Here is an 18676-nt window from a genome sequence, read left to right on the forward strand (position 1 = left end):
TTTTCTATAAGACAGAGGCCTTCAAGAATCTTGCAATTTTCCACTTTGTCAGATATGTGGCATTTTGTTGGTTGCCTGATCTCTTGAGCCTCCCCCTTTCCTCTTGGGAAAATATTTCAGTTGGGAGGAAAAATGATATACGACATAGCCTTTGGGTTTTGACACAGTTTTGCACTGTGTATCTCAGAATTGACGTGATCTCACTGTTTAATCTTAGACATCCTCGAACTCACTATCCTCCTACCTCTGGCTTCCAGGGGCTGTGGGTACAAGTGTAAGCCATTATTCCCAGGATTCTTCCTGACAGATTACTGTTAGGTCAATTCTCCTCCTATCCTAACTGCATGTAATAGTTATGCTGACCATGAGTTAGTAGATGATCTCATGTTCTTTATTTAGAATGTCACTATTTGGTGGGACTTTGCATTGATGGAAACTAGCATCTCTGTACTCCAGTACAGTATCCATCACTAGCATGGGCTATTGATCTCTTGAAATGTAGCTATTTAGACTAAGCCTTAGTCACTAAGGGTCCTTTTTTATTTTTGTTTTCATTTAAAAATTAACAATTGGTTTAAGGTCACATTGAATAGATATTTTGAGAATAATTTTAGAGGAGAGGAAAATGAATGGTAGAGACATTTGTGTACCACGTGATACTCGTGGAGCTGCTGCAGAAGCACTACATAATAGTTACCACGTTTCTCTCCCTTATCCTTTAGGTAGGAGTTACAGAACTAAATTCTAGGCTTTAAATTTACCAATAAATTGAGAATTGTTTCTTGGTCTGTGAGTTATCCCTGTCCTGAATTGGGAAAGTCTGCACTGTCAAGTGTTCAAAACACTCATAAAACTTGAGAAAAGAACAAAGCGATGGTGATACAAGGTTATGATATGTGCACATCTCTGAATTTATAGATTGCTCCTCTTCTCCATCTACAAATGGACTGTTCACCCTGACTACCAATGGGGATCTGCCTCGACCTATATTCATCCCCAATGGAATGCCAAATACAGTTGTGCCATGTGGAACTGAGAAGAACATCACAAATGGAATGGTGAATGGTCATATGCCACCTCTTTCTGATGATCCCGTTACAGGCTACATCATTGCAGTTCATCGAAAAATGGTTAGTTAAATGTTGGGCAACTTACTATTGGTCCTGCCAGCTGTCATTGGTGAAATGCAGCCATTTTGTCTTTTCCACATCTTTCTTAAATGTACTCTCGTTATATCATATATGCTTATGTGTTAGAACCAGGATTCCATGTCACATATGTCTGCCGGTATATAAAATGACATTCCTTACCGAATGTTAAGAGGAACAGAATGATAGGCGGGTGTTGCACACCTGTAATCCGAGCACTGGAGAGGCTGAAATATTATTGTCATTGTATGTTTTTCTGGAGGACACAAGAATCTTCTTTGACAAAGTTTTTTGTAATTCCTCCCTTGCTAAACTAGCTCTTTCCATTGAAGGCTTTTTAATTTTTCCTAATTAAAAAAAAAATAGGGGCTAGGGGTGGGACTGGAGAGATGATTCATTCGTTAAGAGTACTGGCAGTTCATGACCTATTTTTTTTTTGTTTTTTTTTGTTTTTTTGTTTTGTTTTTCGAGACAGGGTTTCTCTGTGGTTTTGGAGCCTGTCCTGGAACTAGCTCTGTAGACCAGGCTGGTCTCAAACTCACAGAGATCCGCCTGCCTCTGCCTCCTGAGTGCTGGGATTAAAGGCTTGCGCCACCACCGCCGGCTCATGACCTATTCTAACTCTAGTTCCAGGAGACCCAGTGTCCTCTTCTGGCCTCCATGGGTATTGCATGCATGTGACACACATATATACACGCAGGAAAAACATACATACACGTAAAATAAAATAAAATAAGCTGTGGAAGAAGGAGGTTAAGGAGATGACTTGGAAGTTACAGAACTTGCAAGCATGAGGACAAGTTGGACTTTGGATTCCCAGAACCTGTGTAAATGCCAGGTGGGGGTCTTCGCCAACTGGTCAAGCACAACATTTCAGCTCAAAAGACAGAGACAGGAAATCCCCAGGGCAAACTGGCTAGCAAGACTAACTGTATTGCAAATTCCAGATTTAATTAAGAGAACCTGCCTCAGTGAACAGGTTTAAGAATGATCAAGGATGTTGGGTATGGTGGTGCATGCCTTTAATCCCAGCATTTGAGAGACAGAGTCAGGCAGGTCTACAGAGCTAGTTAGAAGATAGCCAAAGCTACATAGAGAAACCCTGTCTCAAAAAATACAAACAGAAAAAGAGTGATCAAGGATGATTTTCCAACATCAGCCTTGGGCCTGCACATGCACTCACACATATGAAAAAAAAAGAAAAAAATTTGAAAACTGATCAGTAAGTGATTGGGGCATAGTGGGGACTCAGAAAAGGAGAATGAACAGTTAGGCTAGCAATTGAACAGCCTGTATTGTGGTTCTAATCCTGCTACTAAGTAGCCATTTGAGCCCTTTGAGCTTTGTTATCATCATTTTATAAAACAAAAGAATTGGACTGGTGCATGCATTTAAATCCAGTACTCAGGAGGCAGAGGCACGTAGATATCTGTTGTTGCATTTGAGACCAGCCTGGTCTACATGGCACATTTCAGACCAGCCATGACTAGAGACTTTGTCTCAAAAAAATAAAAATAAAATCAATACAATTTCTATTTTTGGTTTTTGGTTTGGTTTTTTGGCGTTTCTTTTTTTTTTTCTTTTCTTTTTTTTTTTTCTTTTTCTTTTTTTCCTTTTCCCTGGCTGTTCTGGAACTCACTTTGTAGACCAGGCTGCTCTCAATCAAACTCGCTAAAATCTTAGTGCTGGGATTAAAGGCATGTACCACCACCGCTGAGTGATAGGTAATTTCCTTTTTTTTTTTTTGCATTTTATTTATTTGGTGTTTTGAGACAGGGTTTCTCTGTAGCTTTGGGGCCTATCCTGGAACTAGCTCTGTAGACCAGGCTGACTTCGGACTCACAAAGATCCACCTGCCTCTGCCTCCCAGGTGCTGGGATTAAAGGTGTGCACCATCACTGCCCGGCTTGATAGGTAATTTCTTAGAGCCACTAGTTATCCCTGCCACTGTTCATAATTCACTCTGGGTCTAGGGGTATTATTTAGTCGTAGAGTATTTGCCTAGAGTGAAAAAGAACCAGTCCAGGGTTTAATCTCTAGCACCGAGTGGGGTGGAGGAGAAAGAAGAAGAGAAATAATTAAATAATCACCCCAGGCTCTCAAATTCTCATTTATTATGTTTGTTGGCTAAAAAGTACTACCCTGCTCATATAAGAAGAAAATAAAAGTCATCGGTACCAAGCTGTAATCTTAGCACTTAAGTTGCTGGAACAGGATGACCTTGAGTTCCAGGTCTACATAGTAAGACTCTGTTTCCAAAAAAAAAAAAAAAAGAACCTACAGGAGCTGGAGAGAATTGCTCAGCAGTTAAAAGCACTGGTTGATCTTCCAGAGAACCAAGGTTCTGTTCCCTGCTCCCACATGGCAATTCAAAACTGTGTATAACTCTGTTCCAGGGAACTTAGTACCCTCATAGAGACCTATATGCAGACAAAACACCAATGAACATAAAATAAATTATGTATTGTAAACCATGTTTGAAGGGAAATCAGAAAGGAAGAGAAAGTAAAAAGAAATGAGCTTTGTGAAGAAACAAATTAGTATGTTTAACAAAATAAGTACATTGATTAATTCTATAACAAGAGAAAATGTAATTATAGGTAAGGTACTATGTTAATTTCCAAGGACTTCTGTAACAAATTATAATAAACTGTGACTTAACAGAAATTCCTTTATAGTCTAGAAACCAAAAGTCCGAACTTAAGATACCAACAGAGTTGTCCCTTCAAAGGAGGACTCTAGGGAACTCTCTCTCAGCTCATTTCCCTTCTGGTCTGAGCATCCCTTAGCTTGTGCCTACATAACTGCATTTCCTGCCTGTTCATCTGAACTTTCCCTTCTGTCTCTCCCTTTCTCTTACAAAGATTCTTTCCACTTGGTTTCTTATGTCATGTGATTTCATATTAAAGACCTCCGTCTTGGGGCTGGAGAGATGATTTAATCGGCAGTTAAACCGTGTTTGCTGTTCTTCCAGAAGACCAGAGTTTGTTATTAGCACCCATGTCAGTGGCTCACAACCTCTTGTAAATCCAGCTGCAGGGTATTCAGTCCCTGGCTTCTACTGGTAACTGAATATATGTGGCATACATATACACACAAGTAAAAATCATATGAACTCTTTCTTAAAAATGAGTGAAAGAATTTAGGGAGGCAGGAAGACTCTCAATTACATTAGCAAAAGTTCTTTGCCCTGTAAGATTGAATTTACCAGTTATAGAATTTAGACATAAACAGGTCTTGGTGGCAGGTGTGCCCTAGACACCTCTATAAATACTTTAATCCATCACAGTTTTTAAATTGTGTATTCAAAAACTCTTTTCAATACAAATAAGCTTTAGAAATCATAGAGGAAGCATCTATATAGAAAACAATACTATTGGGAGTTTGGTTGTTTTTTCTTAAACAAAAATATTAGCACTGGAGAAATTGCTCAGTGATTAAGACTACCTACCACTCTTGCAGAAGACCCAGGTTTAATTCCCAGCAGCCACAGACGATTCATAACCATCCAGATCTAGGATATGCGACCCCATCTTCTGGTACCAGACACAGATGTGGTACCCAGACATACCTGTAGGCAAAATACCATGATATAGTATTTTTGAATTTTTAAGAACAAAGGGGCCGAAGTTAGATGGTAGTGGTGCACACCTTTAATCCTGACACTTGGGAGGCAGGAGCACACAAAACTGGAGGCCTGCTTGATCTACAGAGCAATTTCCATAACCAACTAGGGCTACACAGAGAAACCCTGTCTTGAAAAACAAAACAAAAAGGTGGGGGCTGGGTGGAGAGGTGACTCAGTGGTTAAAAGAACTGACTGCTCTTCCAGAGAACCTGAGTTTGATTCATACCATCCCCATGGTAGGTCACAACTGCCTGCAATTCTAATCCCAAAGGATCTAATACCCTGTCTGACCTCTACAGTCACCAGGCCCACATGTGGTGCACACACATACATGCAGACAAAATACCATACTAATTAATTAATGGATAAATGAAATGTTAAATAACTTAAAATCATAGGATCAGTCAGATGGTTCAGTGAATGAAGGTGCTTGCCATGCAAGCCAAGTGACCTAGTTCATCTCAGAACCACAGAAAGTGGAAAGGACGGACCTTTCTACTTTTGACAAGGCTGTTAAGAGCACATTTTGGGGCTGGAGAGATGGCTCAGTGGTTAAGAGCATTGCCTGCCCTCCCAAAGGTCCTAAGTTCAATTCCCGGCAACCACATGGTGGCTCACAACCATCTGTAATGAGGTCTGGTGCCCTCTTCTGGCCTACAGACATACACACAGACAGAATATTGTATACATAATAAATAAATAAATAAATTTTTTTTTAAAAAAAATACACATTTTGGGGGGCTAGAGAGATGACTCAGGGGTTAAGAGCACTGCTGCTGTTCCAGAGATTCTGAGGTGAGGTGAGGTCTTGTTATCCCTGGAGAGTGGATTGGAATAGGCCAAGCTTCCTGGGACTGCTAGAATACATCCTAGTGGGGCCCAGTCCTCTAAGTGACTACATTCCCCACCAACAATGGTAGATATTTCCCTCTTGGCAGAACCTAGTCTCAATTCCCATTGATTGCTAGAATGTATGTTCATTTGACAGAAGAGGGCAGACAGCCCAGAGGCAAGGCTTGTACCTTCTCATCACTCTGTGAGGTTCAAGAAATAGAAGGGAAGAGAAAAAGAGTACATTTTGTTCCTGCAGAGGACCCGAGTTTATTTCCTAGCATACAAGGTGGCTAACAGGCACCTATAACTTAAGCTTCAAGGTATCTCATGCCCTCTTGGGACTCCAAGAGGCACCCATTCTCATGTGCAGAAACTCACATAGATAAATATACATTAAAAAAAATTTTAAAGTCATGGAAGTGGGGAGCTGAAGAGATGATTAGTGGTTAAGAGTGTATATTGCTCTTCCAGGACCTGAGTTCAATTTCCAATACCCATGCCAGACAGTGTGCAACTGCTTATAGCTCCTACTCTAGGAGATCTGACACCTTTGGCGCACGCGCACACACACACACACACAAAACTCAAATGTTAAGTAATAAAAGTAAAAGGACAGATCCAGCTCTACAGAGTTGTCCTAACCTCCATGCACACCCACGTATACCATGACACACCCCCACACAAGTATGCACACATACAATAGTAATTAAAAATAAAAGGATAGGGGCTGGAGAGATGGGTCAGAGGTTAAGAGCACTGGCTGCTCTTCCAGAGGATCCAGATTCAATTCCCAGCACCGACACGGCAGTTCACAACTGTCTGTAACTCCAGTTGCATTGAATTTGACATCCTTACAGACATTTATGCAGGCAAAACACCAATGAACATAAAATAAAAATAAGTTTAAATCAGTCAATCAATAAATAAAAAGATGAAATAATAGATCAAGTTCTTGGATGAAAAGAGAATATTTAAAGATGTCAATTCTCTGCAAACTTACTCAGATATTTGATGCACAATCCCAATAAAAATGCTAAATCTGTCAGGCATTGGTGGCACAAACCTTAATCCCAGCACTTGGTAGACAGAGACAGGCAGATCTCTGTGAATTTGAGGCCAGCCTGACCTATAGAGCAAGTTCCAGGACAGCCCCCAAAGCTACAAAGAAACCCTGTCTAAACCCCCTCCAAAAAGCTAAATATGTGTATGCATTCTTTTTCTAACTTTTTCCATTTTATTTTATGTATGGTATTTTGCCTATATGTATTCTTTGCACCGTGTGCATGGGGTGCCCAAAAAGGGCGTTGTCTCCCCAGCGTGTATGCATTCTTGTGTGTATATGACTTTATAAACCAATTCTGGCATTTGGAAAATAAAAAGCACAAAGAGAAGCTAAATAGATGGTAGTAACTAATTTGAAAATGAATATTAATGCATGTTAATTGGCAGCCTATCTTGTCAGCTCTCTTCTCTTGTTTGTACATATAGATGAGGACAGAATTGTATTTCCTGTCATCTCAGAAGAATCGCCCCAGTCTCTTTGGAATGCCACTGATTGTTCCTTGTACTGTGCATACCCGGAAAAAAGATCTCTATGATGCAGTTTGGATTCAAGTATCTCGATTGGCCAGCCCTCTCCCACCTCAAGAAGCTAGTAACCATGCACAGGATTGGTAGGTTTTGAGGATAAGCCAAGTCCTGTTAATAACTCCTATGAATATGTAATATAGAAGAACTATTTTATATATCAACGAACTATCCTGGTATCTAATGTGGTTTTTTTTGGGGGGGGGAGTCATTTTCTTTCTTTCTTTCTTTCTTTCTTTCTTTCTTTCTTTCTTTCTTTCTTTCTTTCTTTCTTTCTTTCTTTCTTTCGTATACAATATTCTGTCTGTGTGTATGTCTGCAGGCCAGAAGAGGGCACCAGACCTCATTACAGATGGTTGTGAGCCACCATGTGGTTGCCGGGAATTGAACTCAGGACCTTTGGAAGAACAAACAATGCTCTTAACCACTGAGCCATCTCTCCAGTCCCTCTAATGATTTTTTTTAACATTTGTTTGTTTGTTTTTTGAGACAAGAGTTTCTCTGTGTAGTCCTGACTGTACTGGAACTCACCTTGTAGCCCAGGCTGGCCTCAAACTCACAGAGTCCCACCTGCCTCTGCCTCCCAAGTGCTGGGATTAAAACTATGCACCATTGCCACTTTTATTTTTTTTTTCATTCTTTACTCTTGCCTAAATCCCACCTAAAAATGCTTTAAGTAATGCCTTTGTCTTCTCTTGTTGCAAAAATCAAAAGTATGACTTTACCAGGAAATTTTTATCATCTCAGTCCTCTGAAATTAAGAATGGAAGTGTAAGTGTACATATCTAGATATGAACTCTGAAAAATACTCATGCATAACAGTTCATTTGGATTGTGTGCATACTGTGCCTTCTCAAAAGGAAGTAATTTCAAAAACCTAGGTAGAGATAGCAAACATTTTTTTCTGTTTTCTTTGCATGCCTTCTACTGGTCTGTGATCATCTAAATGATCATTGAGATTTTCTGTCTTCTAGCGCAGTTGACTTGCAGCTCATTTTCTTGCTATTGTGGCAATGAAAAGTAACTTGTGTGATAACAGTAAAAAAAGTTACGTTCCTTATGTTAGAGGGTCTTTTGATGATTAAGATAAGAGGTTAGAGTAAGTCTTAAACCTGTAAATAATTTATAAGCCAATTAGCTAATGGATGTGTGGTTTTAATAGAAGTGATATTTGGGTAGTATTAAATTTAAATTAAAGGACTGCTGAGTAAGAACTTTCCCCTGGATTTGCTGCTGAACTCTGGGTATGGATTTTGAGAAAAAAGGATAGGTTTCCAATATGAGCGGTGGTTTGTGAATGATCATATTCTTTTGTGAAATGAGAAACTCAAGAAGGAACAGGTTTTGGTAAGAATTACAGGAATCAAGTTAAATTCAAGACACCTGTTGTGTTTGTGGGAAGTGGATTTGAATGTCCTTTGCTGGAGATGCAGATGTCACCAACAAATAGGTATTTAAAGTCCTAAGGTGAGGAGCTATTACTTTAGAGAGTAAATGTTAGATAGAAAAATGTCCAAGACATAATTCCTAATGCATTTCAACATCAGAGGTTCAGAAAGGAAGGAAAAGAAACAGCGAGTAATGTCTGACCAATTAAGACTGAATAATCACACGCCTTTAATGCCAGCACTTGGGAAGCAGAGGCAAAAGGATCTCTGTGAGTTTCCTGGTCTACAGAATGAGTTTCAGGAAAACCAAGACTACACAGAGAAATCCTGTCACAAACAAACAAAGGAATGACTGGTTAATCAAAAGAAAATGACCAGGGGGTTTGGAAGGAAGGGTAGGGGAAACTGGTTGGAATGTAAAATGAAATTTAAAAAAAATAAATATAATTTTTAAAAAAGGAAAAGGAAAGGATTGTTTAAAATCAGAGAGACTGAATAAGAAGAGGAGTGAACACTGCCCAGTGTATTAATCCCACTGAACGAGAGTAAGAACCACTGACCCAATTTTTTTTTCTTTTTTTAAGATTTATTTATTTATACAGTATCCTGCCTGCAGGCCAGAAGAGGGCACCAGATCTCATAGGTGGTTGTGAGCCACCATGTAGTTTCTGGGAATTGAACTCAGGACTTCTGGAAGAGCAGTTAGCACCCTTAACCGCCGAGCCATCTCTCCAGCCCGACCCAATTTTTTTTTTTTTAATTTTTCGAGACAGGGTTTCTCCGTAGCTTTTTGGTTCCTGTTCTGGAACTAGCTCTTGTAGACCAGGCTGGCCTCGAACTCACAGAGATCCGCATGCCTCTGCCTCCCGAGTGCTGGGATTAAAGGCCACCACCGCCCGGCCCGACCCAAATTTTTTTAGTTAAATTATGCAAGCTTTATTTTCTGTCTTACAGGGCTATCTCCCTAAAGTGTGGCTAGAGAAAATAGCCTCTAACACAGGAGAAGGTGGGGTTTATTTTAACCCCAAAAATGCAAGGCTAGGGAGTTTTCAAGGGTTGGGGGCTTTCCAGAGGAATTTTGGTTATGTAGATATTTGGATGAACATTTCAAAATTATTTTGCAGAACATCTTATCAGGGCAGAGGTCCAGGGTATAAGGTGTAGAACATATCAAATTCCAGAAAATGGATCTAGGTTTAATCTCTAAGTGCTGAAAAACTGTGTGTTCAGCTATAACAAGGAAGGATGGGGTTATGTTTAGCTCCATTCCGTTAGGTGCTGATTGATTATTATCTGTCCCTTTCTTTGGATGCTCTGGTTGCTGTTCACTTGCTATGAACATGCCATTGGACAATAAGGCCCACCAGTAATCATTTGGGTTGTACAGATAGATGGAGAGCTCCTATGCCAGACAAATGCTTACTTTTGTCTTTGTAGTGTGGCTTTGCATGGCTTAATTACCTTTAGCAGCCATGTTGGGCGGTGGTGGCACACACCTTTCAGTTGAGACAGGCAGATCTTTGTGAGTTCAAAGCCAGCCTGGCCTACAGAGCGAGTTCCAGGACTAAGAAACCAGAATTTTACCAGCCATGTGGCAAATATGCTTTTAAGTATATGCCCCTTGCATTGCCCCTTCCCCCCTCCAGCTTCATATGATTATAATTAACAAGAATCTGGTGGAATTGTTTTGTTGGGGTTTTTTTAGGGGGTCTTGTATTTCTTAAATACCTCTACTTCAGAGCTGTACCTATAGCCCATGAGTTGTGTATATATACAGCTTGATATCTTGATGGATATGAGTTGTTACCTTGTTTCTTATTTAGGCAAAGATTAATAGATTTTGTTAAACTTTGGAGAACTCAAAAAGCACAATTGGGGGCTGGAGAGATGGCTCATTGTTTAAGAGTACTGGCTGCTCTTCCTGAGATCCTGAGTTCATTTCCCAGCAACTCCATGATGACTCACAATCATCTATACTGAGATCTAGTGCCCTCTTCTGGAGTGCAGGTATACATACAGGCAGAACATTGTATACATAATAAATAATCTTCTTTAAAAACATGCACAATTGTTCTCAGCTTTATAAAGTTAATTTTAAAGGTAATGTATAGTTCTACGAAGTCAAGATACAAAAAAGGGTACTATACCTGGAAATCTAAGCTGGCGTAGTTCTAAGAAGTTAAGGTATGAAAAGGGGTACTATTACACCTGGAAATCTAAGCAGGCAGTAAGTCCCAGGACAGCTGGACTACACGGAGAAAATATTGTTTCGAAACAAAAAAAAAAAAAACAACCAATGTTGATTATAAATGGGTGGGTTGAGATTGTAACTCAGCTGGGAGAGGGCTTGCCTAGCCTACGAAAGACCCAGGATTGATGCCACAGTATTACCTAAACCAGGTGTGGAGGTACACACCTGTAATCTCAGCACTGGTGAGGTGTGTGCAGGAGGACCACAAGTTCACAGTCATCCTCAGCCTCATTGTGAGTGTGAGACCAGCCTAGGCTACATGTGACTCTGTTTCAAAAAAAGGGGGAAAAAAGTGAAGTAAAAAGAAGACCTGTGGCAGTCTAGTTTATACTCCATCTTGTGACCAGATTCATGTGGTCCAGCCTGGCTGGTTCAAGGCTGTCACATGGGCACACTGCTCTCAAACCAGACATGCTTCTTAGACTTTGTGTGTTTTCTTCTTCCAGTGATGACAGCATGGGCTATCAATATCCATTCACCCTCCGAGTTGTTCAGAAAGATGGAAATTCCTGTGCCTGGTGCCCATGGTATAGGTAAAATTGTCTTCTATAAAACCAGTCTCAGTAGGCTCAGTTTCAAACATAGTACTTTTTTTATGATTTCTCTATTTAGAATGTAATTGTGAACAATGAGAAGATTGAGATAAACTTGTGAATTGCCCATCTCTTCTTTGTAAACTCCAAACTATAAATTTGCTTTCCAAATGTGTGATTTTACAGATTTCACTCTATCCCAAATTGATAACCAAGGATAAACATTTTTATTCTAAATTTTCTTTTTTTTTTAATCCTTGTTTTAGTTTTTATTTCATGTGCATTGGTGTGAGGGTGCCAGATCCCCTGGAACTGGAGTCATAGAGAGTTGTGAGTGCCATGTAGGTTCTTGGGATTGTACCTGGGTCTTCTGGGAGAGCAGCCAGTGCTCTCATCTGTTGAGCCATCTCTCCAGCCCCTCTTTGGTCCTTTTTCCTTTTTAAATGGAGTCTTACTGTGTTGCTCAGGCTGCTCTCAAACTCCAGGACTCACGTGACCCTCTTCAGCCCCCCTGAGTACTGTGACTACTGTCATGCACACATGGCTATTATTAGTCCAAACGTTCTTTCTGAGATAGGAGAACAAATCTGGTACTAACCTTGCTGGTAGTCTGGTAATCTTTCCTGAAGTTTTACAAGAGTTTGATAAGTCATTGCTATTACAGCAGGGATAGTATCTGATGGTACTGCAGTCAGCTTTTAGGAAACTGTGAGAGACATGATGGCAAATGAAGTCTAATAGGTATTAGAGTCATGACTGTGTCTTTCCCTTGCACCTGCCTCCATAAATTTGTATACATATTTACTTAAGGTGCTATTTTACAAAGAGATAAACTTACAGCATTGTAGAAATGAATTTATAATTTCTTTCATCAGTTTACATCAAATAGCAGCTGGTTTCTGTATCATTTTATTTGCCAAGAAATTTGTATCTTTCGTATATTAGCAACTGTTAAGTCATTTTTAAGAACAAAAAGTTGAAGTTATAAACATGATTCCTGATATTATTAACTTTTGTTACTGCATTTATCAGGTTCTGAAGTTAGAATTTGACAAATTATGAGGCCAGGAGAAATATTAAAGAGTATTTCTAATTGAGAAAATTTTGATTCCTTACTGTTTTTCTCTGTGAATGCTTTCCCCTTTTAGATTTTGCAGAGGCTGTAAAATTGATTGTGGAGAAGATAGAGCTCTCATTGGAAATGCCTGTATTGCTGTGGATTGGGACCCTACAGCCCTTCATCTCCGCTATCAAACATCACAGGAAAGAGTGAGTGCTGGGGTTGGGGGGTGGGCATAAAGTTGTGGTTTTTATATGGGAAATGTTTCCCAGTTTAATTGTATCATAACAGTTAAATCTGAAAAACCTGTGGTACTTTATGTATTGGCATGTGTGCTTGACTCCTCCCCACAATTTCTAGAATCGGTTGTATTGGGTTATTAATTTCAGAAACATTGGTCTTGGAACAAAATAGTATATTTAGAAGGTTATAGAGTATTCAAGAGAAATGGTTCAACAGTTAAGAATCTGTGTTTTGCCATGTGGCTGTGGCTTTTATTAGTCTGCTGGCATATTGTTTTTTGGGCAACTCCTGGCAACTCTTAACTCCACCCTCCTCCCTGTATCTCCTTTTGACTTTCTTGCCTGGTTCTATCATGCCTTGCCATAGGCAAGAGCAGCTTTTTTTTTTAATCAGCCAATGAAAGCAACAATTCACAGCATACAGAAAGACTATGCCACAGCAGGTAATTTCATACATATATACAATGTATTTTTATCATATCTACCCTCAACTATTTTTATCATATCCACCCTCAACTCAAGCTCCTCAAGACCTACAAGAAATCTTTCTCTCAACTTTGTGTTCCCTTTTTTTGAATTTTGTTATGTGTATGGATGTTTTGTTATGTGTATGGATGTTTTGCCTACATGTATGTGTGTGCATCACTTGTGTTCCTAGTACTCATGGCGTCCAAAAGAAGTTCCTTAGAATGGAGTTACAGACAGTTGTAAGCTGCTATGTGTGGGTCCTGGGAATTGAACCCATGTCCTCTGGAAAGAGCAGTCAGTGCTAAACTATTGAGCCATTTTTCCAGCCCTTCTTTTGTTTATTTGTTTGTTTGGTTTGGTTTGGTTTTGGTTTTGGTTTTTCAAGACAGGGTTTCTCTGTGTGACAGCCCTAGCTGTCCTGGAACTCGCTTTGTAGACCAGGCTGGCCTCAAATTCACTGAAATCTCGCCTGCCTCTGCCTCCCAAGTACTGGGGTTAAAAGTGTACATCACTATACCTGTTTCAGTCCCACTTTTTAAATTTTTATTGTGTGTGCATGCTCATGCATCCTCTAGTGTACATGCTTGTGTGCATTCCATGACACACATATGAATGTCAGAGGACAAACCTCAGGGATTGTTCTCTCCTTCTACCATGTGAATCTTGGGAATTGAACTCAAATCATCAGATTTGGCACAGTGCTTTTACCTACTGAGCCATTCTCACTAACCCAAGACACCAAGTTTTATTGGTGGAGTTTTGGGTATTTTTGTTGTTAACATCAAGTGATTTTTGTTTGTTTGATTGGTTGACTTTGGGGGGCGGGGCAGGGTTTCTCTGTATAGCCCTGGATGTTCTGAAATCTGCTCTAAAGACTAGACCAGCCTCGGACTCAGAAATCTGCCTGCTTCTGACTCACAGGTGCTGGAATTAAATATCTGCACCACCACAATTGACAAACAGCTATAGGTTTGAAACTTACATCCAAAACCCAGAGGATCATCTAGGCTTTTTAATACCCAAAATAGGGGCTGAGGATGTAACTCGGTTTGTAGAATGCTTGTGTAGTATGTTTACAGTACTAGATTTGATCCCGAACACTATGTAAACCAGACATGGTGGCAAGTGTGGAGGCTAAGGCAGAAAAACAACAACAACCAAAAAAGAAAAAAAAAAAAACCACAATCATGACCTTACATAGTAAGATCCTGTCTCAAAAAAAGGAAAGGGTGCTGTGCTGAGGCAAGTGAGTCTCTCTGAGTTCAAGGCCATCCTGGTCTACAGAGCTACACAAAGAAACCACGTCTTGAAAAACTAAAAGAATGCCAGGGAGAAAAGAAAATCTGTCAGTGTCTTGTCTGTTTTCTTTTTTTTTTTTTTTTTTTGACAGGCTGTCTTTTTTTTAATGTTTATTTATTTATTATATATACATTTTTCTGTCTGCTTGTATGCCTGCAGGCCAGAAGAGGGCACCAGACCTCTTTACAGATGGTTGTGAGCCACCATGTGGTTGCCGGGAATTGAACTCAGGACCTTTGGGAGAGCAGGCAATGCTCTTAACCACTGAGCCATCTCTCCAGCCCCTGACAGGCTGTCTTTACGAAATCCCAGGTGTCTTGGATTGGTGGATAAGGTGTCCAGCCTTGGTGGATAAGGCTGGCCTTGAACTCACAGATTTATCTGCCTCTGCCAAGTGTTTTGATTGAAGGCCTGTGTCAATATCTTAATGGTTTCCTTTTGTTGAGGATGCAGGGCCCTGAGATGGCTCAGTAGATAAGGACCCTTAGCAGCCAAGTCTGACTGCCACACATATTGTGGCACATGGACACACTACTAAAACATAGACAAATAAAGCAAGGAAATTTGTTTTCAATGAATATGGAATACCAAGCATATGATTCCTCAGTAGCTGTCTACCTTGGTTTTATCTTGTCTGTTTGCTTTGAGACAAGTTCTCTCCTATATTGATCTGAAATTCACCAATTAGACTAGGCTGATTGGCTGTGGAGCTCCAAGGATCTGTCCTTCTGCCTTCCTGGCACCTGAACTTACAGGCACATGTCACCACACTCAGGTTTTGGTGTTTGTTTTTTAGGAATTGAACTCAAGTTCTCATGTGAACACATGACCATCACTTTATACTAACTGAGCCATCTCCCCAACCTGATATAGTTTTTGTTTTGGTTTGTTTTGTTGAGACCTGATCTCACTATGTAGCCAATTTGGTCTTAATGTAGTGATCCTCCTACCTCAGTCTCCTGAGTGCTAGGGTTATAGGTATGTAAATCCAGCCAACATGTTTGCTCAGCATTTTCACGTTTCCAGCTTAAAGGATTCTGAGATAGCTGGTCAGTGGCACAAGTCCACAGTACCAACATTCAGGAAGTTAAAACAGGAGCCTCAGGAGTGTGAGATCACCTGACTGAGTGGTCAGTGCCCACCTGAACTACATAGCAAGGCCCTGTCACAAAGAAACAGGTACACTGAGAGAGACTGTTAATGCGTTATTATTACCGATTTTGTTTTCAGAGTCAGTGACCCAAACAAAGCTCCCTTTTAGCTAGATTGTGCAGTGAACACCTTTAATCCCAGCTCACTCAGGAGGCAGAGGCAAGCAGATCTCTTAGTTCAGGGAAACCCTTCTCGTTAAACAAAACCAAAAAAACAACTTCAGCCAAGCGGTGATGGCACACTCCTTTAATCCCAGCACTCAGGAGGCAGAGGTAGGTGAATCTCTGTGAGTTTAGGCCAGCCTGGTCTGCAAGAGCTAGTTCAAGGACAGGCTCCAAAGCTACAGAGAAACCCTGTCTTGAAAAACCAACCCCCCCCCCAAAAAAAAACTTCATTGCCTAATGAACTCCAGTTCTCCAATTTTGATAGTTTATTGGCTCATTTGATGGCCTATGCCTCAGCTACCTTCTCTGTAGGGAAAAGGTCTCACTTGAAAACCTGCAGTAAATGAAATGGGCTAAAATGTGCCAACTCATAATCCAAGCAGTCCAGTGTTCCCAAGAGTTTCAAGAAACGCGGAAATTGCCTCAAGTCACAATAAGCTGTTCACCTGTGGAGGAGGGGTAGTTAATGAGGTAGTGAACACTGGGATCTTTGGCAAGAAGAAGCAAGAATTGTTGCAATTTTAGTCCAGGCTCTATCTGGGAAAAAAATACCATTATTCATATGTGAAGTCTCAGATAGCCTTCATATCATTGATGACATACATGCCTTTCCTACCTTCTCATACACAGTAAAGACAAACAAATCTCAACTCTGCTGTATTGATTGCTTGTTGGGTTATAAACATGAGTATGAGATTAGGGGAGAAAATCTTTCATATTGCTCTCTTGGCCCTTCCCTCTCTCCTTCTTCTCTGTCCTACACACCTTCCCACTCCCTTTATGTTCTCTCTTTTGTTTGTGCTTGGTCTTTTTCTTTATGATGTTAGAGGTTGAAGCTGGAGCCTCAAAACACCCTAGGCAAACACTACTTGCTGGTTTACACTCCCAGCCTTTGCTCTCTAGTCTCATACTTAACTCTTTCTTGTCCCAAAGCTTACCATACTGTTTACCTGGATCCCAAAGTTGTTGGGTGTTTTTAATGCCCCCCCCACACACACACACACGGGGTTTCTCTATTTAACAACCCTGGTTGTCCTGGAACTCACTTTGTAGACCAGGGTAGCTTTTTGTTTTTTTTTTTTTTTTTTCCGAGACAGGGTTTCTCTGTATCTTTGAAGCCTATCCTGGAACTGGATCTTTTTTTTTTTTTATTTGTTACGTATACAATATTCTGTCTGCTTGTATGCCTACAGTCAAGGAGAGGGCACCAGATCTCATCATTACAGATGGTTGTGAGCCACCGTGTGGTTGCTGGGAATTGAACTCAGGACCTCTGGAAGAGCAGCCAGTGCTCTTAACCTCTGAGCCATCTCTCCAGCCCTGGATCCCAAAGTTTTGGCCAGAAATTAGAGATTGTATCAATAAGTGTATGCTCTGTTAAAGCTTGCTCTTCATTTTGTTGCCATCACAGATAGTACTTCCATCTAACTGAGGCAACTCAGGTAGAGCTGCCTAGCCTGCGTGAGGGATTTTTTTTTTCTTTTGGTTTTTCAAGACAGGGTTTCTCTGTGGTTTTGGAGCCTGTCCTGGAACTAGATCTTGTAGACCAGGTTGGCCTCGAACTCACAGAAATCCGCCTGCCTCTGCCTCCCGAGTGCTGGGATTAAAGGCGTGCGCCACCACAGCCCAGCTTGCATGAGGGGTTTAATCCATTTTCCTCTCTTATACTGTCCTCCAAAACACAGTCTTGAAACATAATGACAGCTAGTGCTCTGGTAATTCTGTTATGTATGTTGATATATAAATGAGTTGAATATTAGGGTTTAATGCCTAGTATATTGTACTCTTTGGGGTGGAGGTGAGACAAGGTTCTCCATGTGGCCCTGGCTGTCCTGGGACCTCAACTCTGTAGACCAGACTGGCCAGGCAAGAACTTAAAAAATCTGCCTCCCTTTGAAACTCAAGTGCTGAGATTAAAGGTTTGTGCCACCAACCCCCAGCTGTATTGTTTTCTTAGGATGAGCTTTTCTGGGAACTTTTTTCTTTCATCTAGATATTTTCATATTATTTCTCCTAACATCCCCTCATATCCCACACGTGTGCGTGTGTGTGTGTGTATGTGCTTCAGCCCAGCAGGAGACATTCTAAAAGACTAGTATAAGAACACTGTAATAGTTTTAGAAGAATAACATTAAAAGAAAAAAACCAAGCACCTCTGCTATGAGCATGAGCAAAAGTCTGTTCATCTCTAAGACTTTATCATCAGTACTAAAAGCCGTTTCACTGCAGTCATCAGACAGTGCACTTGACAGTTTGTGCTGCCATAGCTCAAGAGTCTCATCAATATAGCTGAGCCCAACACTGAAACTAATGCGTTTTACTATAGCATGAATCAGTTAAAATTTAAGGAAATAATGCCCAAAGTGTACTGACAGGGGAAAGGAATGTGAATTCCCCTTCCCCTCTTCTTAAGTTACACTTGCAAAATCCTTTGCTGCTGTTCTGTTGGACTTGTGTTTAAATTGTCTTGAGTGTTTTACTCTTTAAAAATAAGTCTATTATAAAACTAAAAAAAAAAATAACCAGGTACTGAATTATACAGCTTTATCAGAGCTATTATTCAAGAGTGCTGCTCTTTTCCAGAGGACCCACATGATGGCTCCAAAGGATCTTCTGGCTACTGACTATCCACTTTTGGCTGGCCAGAGTCTTCTCAGACAAATTTTTATTGGTTATATACAGATTTTGGAGTTGAAGATCTTGCAGGTTTCAGCTTTATTTGAAGTTTACCTCCTGAATCTCATGAGCCTGCTGCCCACCTCCTAGAGGGAATATGTGTGAGGATGTTTTGTCTGCATATATGTCTATGTACACATGTACAATGTCTGCAGAGGCCAGAAGAGGGCATGAGATCCCCTGGACGTGGAATTACAGAGAGTTGTTATACATCATGTGGATACTGGAAATTGAACCCAGTTCTTC

The 18676-nt window shown here is 40.5% G+C and overlaps 1 protein-coding gene across 3 annotated transcripts in view; it reads left to right on the top strand.

The window, feature by feature from the left end:
- The window catches only part of Usp32 (ubiquitin specific peptidase 32), a 132663-nt gene that overhangs the window by 102071 nt on the left and 11916 nt on the right, over window positions 1-18676 (top strand). For all 3 annotated transcript variants that reach the window (XM_075991249.1, XM_075991250.1, XM_075991251.1), the window contains 4 exons: window positions 919-1130; window positions 7099-7283; window positions 11283-11369; window positions 12518-12638. In XM_075991249.1, coding sequence (XP_075847364.1) covers window positions 919-1130; window positions 7099-7283; window positions 11283-11369; window positions 12518-12638 — 605 coding nt within the window. The remainder of the gene's footprint in view (window positions 1-918; window positions 1131-7098; window positions 7284-11282; window positions 11370-12517; window positions 12639-18676) is intronic.

Source organism: Microtus pennsylvanicus, chromosome 11 (assembly GCF_037038515.1).
Source record: "Microtus pennsylvanicus isolate mMicPen1 chromosome 11, mMicPen1.hap1, whole genome shotgun sequence".
In the NCBI taxonomy this organism is placed as follows: Eukaryota; Metazoa; Chordata; class Mammalia; order Rodentia; family Cricetidae; genus Microtus; species Microtus pennsylvanicus.